We start from the raw sequence: 8,631 nt of genomic DNA, 5'->3' as shown, positions 1-8,631 counted from the left end.
GCCGCTTCCGCGTGCGTCACTTCCGGCGGGAAGGGGAAAGGCGGGGCGGGCCGAGCGGGGCGGAGCGCGCGGCACCTGCAGCGCCGGGGGCGTCCCTCCCCTCTTGGGGTGTCCCTGCCCTATTGGGGCGTCCCTGCCCTATTGGGGCGTCCCTCCCCCGTTGGGTGTCCCGCCCCCGTTGGGGGTGTGCCCAGGCCCCGCGGTAGTGCCCGCTCGGAGGCGCGTTACCTGCCGGGGCTGTGCCCCTTTCCCCCGGGCCGGTGCCGCCCCCGCCCCGCCGGCCGTGCGCTCGGGCCCGGCTCTCCCCGGGCGGGCCCTCCTGGTCTGCGCTGCGGGCTCTGCTGGGAGCAGCCGCCTGTAGCACCCACGTAAGTCTGAGGCCTGTCCGTGCTGGGCCGCTCGGCACGTGTAGGGTGCAGCGCCCGCAAATCCCTGCGGGAGGCGGCTGCTCCTGTAGACAAGGCTGCACGGAGTCACCTGTGTGCCACTTCCCAGCAAAGTGATTTATCCCAGTGTCCGCTTTCAGCTCTCCCTCCCCTAACTCTACTTCCTTCACCTTTTACAGGTGATTTCCTAGACCACCTGCAGTTCTCTGTACCTACTTCAAGCAAACGCCTTTCCTGAAGTTGCTGGCATATTGCTGGTTTTGCTAAAATCACAGCAAACCTTTCATTTTGGTTTCTGTAAACAATATTTAAGAGTTCTAAAGTGGCATGTACTCAAGATTTATAGCATTGTTGAAATTATCTCCCCTGTTTTCCTGAAAAGAGCTTTGAAAATAGCTTAGATGTTGATGATATTGTTGACAGCTGCGTTGGCTGAGTTCTGAAGGAATAGCCTGAAACAGAGGTAGTAGGGTCTAAGTCTTAAAATCATTGCTATTAAGAAAATTACATATTAAAATTAAATGGCAGAGAAATGTTAATCCCTGATGTTCCTTTTTCTCCTGAATTAAAAACTTTTAATGGTTATGGTTGTCCTTTTGATCATATTGACAAGCAAATAGTTTATTATTTCCTATTATCAGAAATGTAAGAGTACTGATAACAAGGCATTGTTACATTCCTGGATTCAGTCTCCTAAAGATCCAGGCCTTATTTGTGTCACTTTAGTATAATAAAAAGAAGATTTTAAATGTTCATTGACTATCTACTGCTTCATACCAGCAGCTGAAGAACCACACTGCTTTGATTTATACTGAGATCATGTGCTGTTGTTTTGGGTGAATTGGATATTTAGGTAAGGAAAGATTTTCTTGGCCCTGGAGTTCTTGCTTTATGGTGAGCCATGCTGTCACTGTTTAAAAATTGTTCAGTGATTAGCCTCCACAGCCACCTGAATGGAATGTGAATTTGTTTACAGATGAGATACATGTCATCCTGTCTCAGATGGGTGGAAAAATGCTGCTTGTAGCTGATGAACACTGGTGCCTTTGTTTGCTAAAATGGATGAACAGTAAAAAGTTTTTGTAGTCCTTTTGTGGGTTTGCCAGCCAGCATCCGTTTCTGTGTAGAACAGCAAATTGATGCCTCAGCTCCATGTGTTGATCAGCCTCATCAGAACCAGTTTAGGGACAAGATAGGTGTTTATCTTTCCTATTGGTGTATAACCTGGGGGAGGTGAATCCTGCTCCCAGATTCCAAAATGGTCATTCTTATTGTATATTACTGAAGGTCATTTCAATTTAGATTCCTTGCAGATTGAGTCTGTAATCTTCCCAGACATGAATTTGCGTTCATCAGATGTACATCTTTGTTATTCTAGGTTTCCAGCTCAAGGTCTGTGCGTGTGGGCTGATTTTCCAATGAAGTACATCCTGGTAACTGGTGGTGTCATCTCGGGCATTGGCAAAGGGATCATTGCAAGCAGCATTGGCACCATTCTGAAATCATGTGGTCTACGTGTCACTGCAATCAAAATTGATCCTTACATAAACATAGATGCTGGAACCTTTTCACCCTATGAACATGGTATGAAGATTAGTGCTGTTCCCTTTTGCTTAAACATTTGTATTTGCAATAGTATGTTCTGGTTTTATTTTTTTAAAAATGACAGCGTGCTGTTTACAAGTGGTTTTATCGTTATTTTGAAAGTTTGTTGCTTACTCTGTGTTCTCAAGGACACTGTCTGCTCTAAGTTAAGAAACAGAAGCCTGGTTTTTTTAAGATGCTCTTATGAGCACATGCTTTCTTTCTCTAACATACCACTTTACTGGGAAAATCCTGTCTGTAAGCCTTGTTTAGTTAATTCTACCTTCAGTTCAACTTGATTAAAAGCCTCTTTTCAACAGTGCTACAAATCTTGAAACTTAAGTCCTTAACAGTTAGTTGAAAATAGTGTTCTCTGGGTATTAGTGCCTTCTAATGTACATACCTTTGTGAGAGTTAAAGTTCTCATTTTAGTAAAAAAAGTCTAGTCAAAAACATTAGTGAAGCTTAGAGAACTTGCTAATGATGATTTTAAAGTAGATGCATAATTTGATTGGTTGGCTCTCTAAGCCACACTGGTTGTATTGACTGTGGCTGATGAGTTACAAGACATTCTGTTAATAATGTTGAACGTTCCTTCACCTGTGTGGCTTGTTACTTGTACATTTATTAAAAACAATGGTTTTCCAAGTGCCTTTAGCCCATTGACATTTCTAATTATTTTTTTGTTTTGGATTTTGTTTGCTTACTTTTAGTCCACACCAAAATTTTTGGAACTGAAGATAAATATGTGTATCTCCTTAACTTAAAAAACACTACTTTGCTTTCTAAATAGGGGAAGAGCAGAGCACATGAGACATCTCTTAAAAAACCAAAATTTACTGCACTTTAAGGAGTGCAGGTGTGGCTGCTTAAGCAGCTGAGTGAGTCATATGACTTCTGTGATGACTTGAGATTGTGAGGATATATTCCTTCCCTGGACCAGGTAGAGGGGAGGGGGGAGCATTATGGCATGTAGTTCTGTTTTTTCACTGAAAATTTTCTTACTGCTTGTGAAGAAACATTGACTTGCTGTGTAGTAAATGGAAGTTCCATGAGCTGGAACGGTGAGCCTCCTTCATTAATATTTGGACAGAAATATGATTAATATGAGTAGTCTAGTAATTTTCAGGAAACTGTAGAGGCTTTTAAATAATATTTTTTAATTCTTCTCTTCCAAGGCCTGCTTAAGAGAAATGTTAATCCCACTCTGCTTCTTAGTAGAAATGATGATTTGGTATAGAGGATGTATGAAGTGCATCACAGAATCAGGCATAATTCTTCCACTCTGTTGTACACGTTGGAGTGATTTGTTAGGCAGTTCATTGGAGTGTTGTACTTTGGTGGGATATACATTTCTGTAGTCCATTTTTTTCCCTGTGCATTAGTCACATAACTTGTTCTACCATTGATTTATTGGGTCATGGCAAAATATTTACAGTTTTTCTGAAGAGCTTTCCAACCTTACCTCAAGATCTAGCAACTTGAGTTCTGTCAGAAGTCGACTAGATTCAGAACTTGGAGATTCTTTAGAGGGCTAAGAAAAATGTGAACCTGAAGGGTATTTTTACTGGATTTTTTCAGGGTCAGAAATAAGCCTTGCTTATGGACACGGTAAACCAAATGTACTGGATGAAACAACCGACTCAGAAACAGTGATCACATTTGAAGAAGTACTTTTGTTCATAATAACTTTACTCCTGATCCAAGCCTCAATCTTTAAAATAGATCCAAACAAGAATTAATAGTGGAACACTTGGAACATGTATAATTCATGCTTATAAAAACATAGTTTTCTCTCTTGCAAGTAAATGAATATTTTATTTGTTTCTGATTTATGATTCTTAGATATTGTTTTCTTCCAATGAAGGATTATTCTGGTGTTGCAATGCTGGTTAAATATTTATGCTGCTTAAATATTTTGGCAATAAAACTTACGTTTTATTTGCAAAACTATATGTTTCTGAGAAATGGGCTTTAGATGTAAAACTAATGACTTGGATACTAAGTCATACAGAATGACAGTGTAGATTGAGTTGCAGTATGGGCTTTATTGATACGTTATCATATATAATTTAAATTTTTTTCTCCTGTTTTAAGATGTCTGTGGTATTCTTGTTGTGTGTTTAATAATTTCTAATTATTATATTGTTCTTCTCTCTGTTTTTGCTTTCTTTTTTTAGGTGAAGTTTTTGTATTGAATGATGGTGGAGAAGTTGACTTAGATTTGGGAAATTATGAGAGATTTTTGGACATCAATCTCTATAAGGACAACAATATCACCACTGGAAAGATATATCAGCATGTCATTAATAAAGAAAGACATGGTGATTATCTGGGAAAAACTGTTCAAGGTAATTTTTTTCACTTTGTGGGATAATAGTCCATTCAGTCTTCACAAAAGAAGGGATCAGCTAGAACAGGCTGCTTCTTGCTGCACCACTTTATTCCTTTCTCCCTTCCAAAAGATGTGGGCATATTCCTGTAATGTTTGGCTTCTGGGCTTAAGGAAAGGAGAAATAGAGAAAGGACCTGGCAGTTTCTTCTTGGCTTTCTGCTCACTTAACTCCTTTTGCATGGAAAAATTAGTATATGGGCCTAAAGTAAGATGTGCTTACCTTCTTTGGTATTGTTTTGTAGTTGTTCCACACATTACTGATGCAGTTCAGGAATGGGTAATGAATCAGGCAAAAGTTCCAGTGGATGATGACAAAAAAGAACCACAAATCTGTGTGATTGAGGTAAGTATGGAATCTTTTAGGTTCTATATCCACAGTGAACATAATGTGCTCGTTTGCTTTCTCTTTGCTCCTTACTGTAAAAAGGTCAGACTGAAGTTTTATGGAGAGCAGAAATTCAAAGACACATTCTGTATTCTTTGGTTTGTTCTGAAAGGGATAGGCATGGTCTTATCTCTTCAGCTTCCATTTACTTCACTAAATCCACTCTAGAATACGCTGAAATTGAGCTTCTTAAGAGTTTATTAACTTGGAGAAGTAAAGCAGTTACTGTAATGTGAACTGTCTATTCCAAAATCCAGATGTTTGACTGAAGCTTTATACTGGTAATAGACTGTATTGAGAACTTGTGCAATAGCAGAAATCTCCTACAGTCAGTAGGGGAGCCTTTAATGTTCTAGCTTTCCACAGGAACTTCAAATGTTCATCTTGTTGCTTGTGGTCATGCTTCAAGGAATACATTTAAACAGTGTGTAAGTTTGTTTCCCACTTTCTTTGTTGTCTTTAAGATCTCTGGAGGCAACTTTGTTAATTACTTAAACTGCTGATGTCCTGCAGGATGGAAACAATGAGTTTTACCACTCTCAGTAGAGCATTGAGCCAACTGGATGAAAGCCAGTAATTGCTGGTAGTACTATTACAGCAGACGACAATGAAAAAAGATTATACTTGAGAATCTGACAGAAGATGTCACAGATTAGTGCCAGAGGTGACCACTGCAATCAATAGTACCATGAGCTTTGTGACCCAGCAGCAGAGTTACTCAGTGTTTCTTATGCAGAAGAATCTGCCTTGATCGAAATACACTTACCAGTATATCTACAAATCTGTTTATGATGTTCACAGTGGGAGTCAAATATTTCATTAAAAAAAAAAATTGAAAAGTAAATACAAAAGTTGCACAAAACATTCATAAGTCATGGTCACATTCCATAGTCCATAAAGGATTATGTTTTGATTTGGTTTGTTTTTATTTTTTTTATTACATGCTTAAACCTCCAGCCTGATAAAATTATTTTTCTTCAGTACCCTAAAAATAACTGTAGCATTTTTCTGTTTTAAAATCCTGAAGGAGTTAGTCTAGAGGTGTGTGATATACAAATGTAGTTGTCAGTTTTCCTGGTACTGGATGAACAGAAATATGTAATTCTGTCGAAAACCACATGGTGGCACAAAAAGATCGTTCTGAAATACAGCTATTTCATCAGACAATGTCCAAAGCTGTTTTATTCAGTGCTTAGTCTGCTATAGCTCTCTAGGTCTATGAAAAGCATCTGATTTTTGTCTTAATAAATAAATTTCAGCATGGACTTTAACTTGCATTTTAGTTTCATAATAAACAATTATTGATGTTGGAAAGCTGTGATAATCCTGAGAAATATCTGCCTCTAGTTAATCACAAATATTTGTTAATCTGACAGGGAATAAAGTTTTTCTATATGAAAATCTTCACATCAGCTTAACCATTGATTAGTGGTTCACCACTTTGAAGGCAGTGTGGAGCATGAATTATTCAGCAGCACCACACATCTTCCCATGGGAAGCTTTTGTATTTGGTGGAAAGTGAACATAACAAAACAGGAAAATTGTTTAATGTTTTCCACAAGAAACTGTGCAGAGCAGATGAAAGTACTTTGTAGAGATTCTTTATGAATTTCAATTGTCAGGGCTTTTTTTTTTTTTTAGAGAAAGGTTTCAGAAAACATCTTGAAATATATGAGATTCCATATCCGTTTCCTTTTCAGCTGGGTGGAACCATTGGAGATATTGAAGGAATGCCATTTGTTGAAGCATTTAGACAGTTTCAGTTCAAAGCAAAAAGAGAGAACTTCTGTAATATCCATGTTAGCCTAGTACCACAGGTAAGTTCTTAGTATTAATAAAATAAATTTTACTCTATATTGGCTTTATATTTGTTTACTTGTCTCATTAACCCTTTCATGCTGGAGTCAAGTCAAGGCCACTGTATCTCCTTGTACAGGACTAAAAGTATTTTTTCATTAGAACTGTATATTTTTCTTTAGTACTCACTGGGAATATTTTGGTAAGCGAAGGTTTGTAGTGATGATAGATTTCACCTTCTGCAGACAAAAAGATAATTACCAACTACAGCTGTGGATTAGAGGATTGAACAACAATTGGTAGAATTAATTCTGTGTATTTGAGAACAGAATTATACCCTACATCTGAATATTCCATTAACAGCCACTGAAGGCTTTATGCTGTGTTGGGCATTCTCCATTTTTTAGCCAAATCCAACTTTTGGAATATTCTTCTTCTACCTGAGGCAAATATATGGAAATTTTTTTCTGGAAACAAAAACAACAAAATAAACTTGACCTCAAACAGGACTCTGTGGTTTCCTCACAATATTTCATATACAAGTAATAACAGTGGTGCCATTTCTGTTTCTGGCATATTATGACACTCTTTAGATATGTTTATTTCCTTCAAGTATTTTTACTTGCAATGAATTTTCTCTTTCAATCTGTAACTCTTGTGTTAGTAGATGTTAGTTTGAGCTTTAGTTAGATGCTATTTGAGCTTTCAAAATGTGCCTTTCCAGCCTAATGCTACTGGTGAACAGAAGACAAAACCAACACAGAACAGTGTTCGAGCACTGAGGGGTCTAGGCTTGTCTCCAGATTTGGTGAGTCAATAAATACAGATTTTTATTTATAGTTCATCTAGAAATGTCCTTGCATAACTTGTGTTCAAAGAATAAGCCATAGTCCCTCAGGAGAGACCAGAATTTTAGAAGAAATGCAAAATATGTTCTGCAAAGCTCCATTAAAGCCACTGGAAACCAAATTACTCAAAATCACTCTAAGCTAACTTAATTCAACTAACTTCTTGCAATATCTTGGGACTGTAGCTATGTTCTAAGGGCATCTTATTACAAAAATAATTCTTCACAGCTAAAAATAATTAAAATCTCAATTCACTTTGAAGGCAGACCTAAAATGTTTCTGCCTTGTAACATTCAGATTTTTTTATGCATTATTAAGAAACAATGTGTATATCCTAAAAAAAAAAAATTCGTAAGAAAATGGTCACACAACTAAATTTTGTGTTGTGCTTCTTTGTGTTTTTTGAGCCCTTTCATTTTACATTTATGAATGAGTATTTTTAGCTACAAAACCAGTTGATTTGGAAATAGGATATGTGAGAGATGTGTTTGATGTCAAAAAGGTGTGACATGGTAATTGTAACCAGCTTGTGGATGGAAAGACTTTTATTAATAAAATGCTGTACTGTGTTCCGAGTTTCAGGGCCTAATCTCCAAAATCCCTCTTAAAGTGCTAATTGTGTAGGGGAAGTTGCCTGTGCTTTTTGAAGGCATTTAAGGCAATTGCCAGGGCCTAACTTCTCTCTCCCCTCCAAAAAATAATTTTCTTTAAAAGGCCTAAGTGGGTGTGTGTAATAAAAGGAGAACAGACAAACGTAGTCACTGTCTTGCATCTTGGCTTCTTGCCTGGGGCAGCTCTGGGAGTGCCAGGAGCGCAGTATCATTTTTGTTTTCTCACTGCTGCTGTTGTCACCTGAAGCAGGGACAGATCTCACTCGAAGTGCAGCCTTTTGATGCTCTTATGAAGCTCCTTGAGTGCTGCTTTAGCACAATATTTAAATGGTTGCTGTCGTGGCCAGGGCAGCACATGGGGCAGCTCCTACAGCAGCAGCCAGGAAAGCTTCCTCCATGAGCTGAGCCTGGCTCATCCTGTTCTGAATCCTGTTGCCTCCCTCCCTGCCTGCTCCTGGGCATCCCTGGGGTGCCTGCTCAGCTCTGTGTGCCCGAGCCTCTCTGTTCTGCCCAGAGAGAAGTTCTGAGTGCCAAATGAACGTGCTGTGGCTGCAGAGATCTGGACTCTGACGCAGCACTTGGAGTATGTGCTTGTCAGAGCTGCCCTGTTGGATTCAATTGTTCC

At 38.8% G+C, this 8,631-nt stretch overlaps 1 protein-coding gene across 2 annotated transcripts in view; it reads left to right on the top strand.

Moving 5' to 3' along the window:
* The first annotated feature begins 136 nt into the window (after positions 1–136).
* Positions 137–8,631, top strand: part of CTPS2 (CTP synthase 2) — a 62,577-nt gene continuing 54,082 nt past the window's right edge. The window contains exons 1-6 of one of the 2 annotated variants that reach the window (XM_033052026.2): positions 137–368; positions 1,765–1,970; positions 4,151–4,321; positions 4,608–4,708; positions 6,451–6,567; positions 7,272–7,355. In XM_033052026.2, the coding sequence (XP_032907917.1) occupies positions 1,805–1,970; positions 4,151–4,321; positions 4,608–4,708; positions 6,451–6,567; positions 7,272–7,355 (639 nt within the window). In that variant the 5' untranslated portion in view covers positions 137–368; positions 1,765–1,804. The remainder of the gene's footprint in view (positions 369–1,764; positions 1,971–4,150; positions 4,322–4,607; positions 4,709–6,450; positions 6,568–7,271; positions 7,356–8,631) is intronic. The other variant, XM_033052025.2, reaches the window with a different exon arrangement.

Source organism: Catharus ustulatus, chromosome 2 (genome assembly GCF_009819885.2).
Source record: "Catharus ustulatus isolate bCatUst1 chromosome 2, bCatUst1.pri.v2, whole genome shotgun sequence".
NCBI classification, from domain to species: domain Eukaryota; kingdom Metazoa; phylum Chordata; class Aves; order Passeriformes; family Turdidae; genus Catharus; species Catharus ustulatus.
This window is presented reverse-complemented; position numbering and strand designations above follow the sequence as displayed.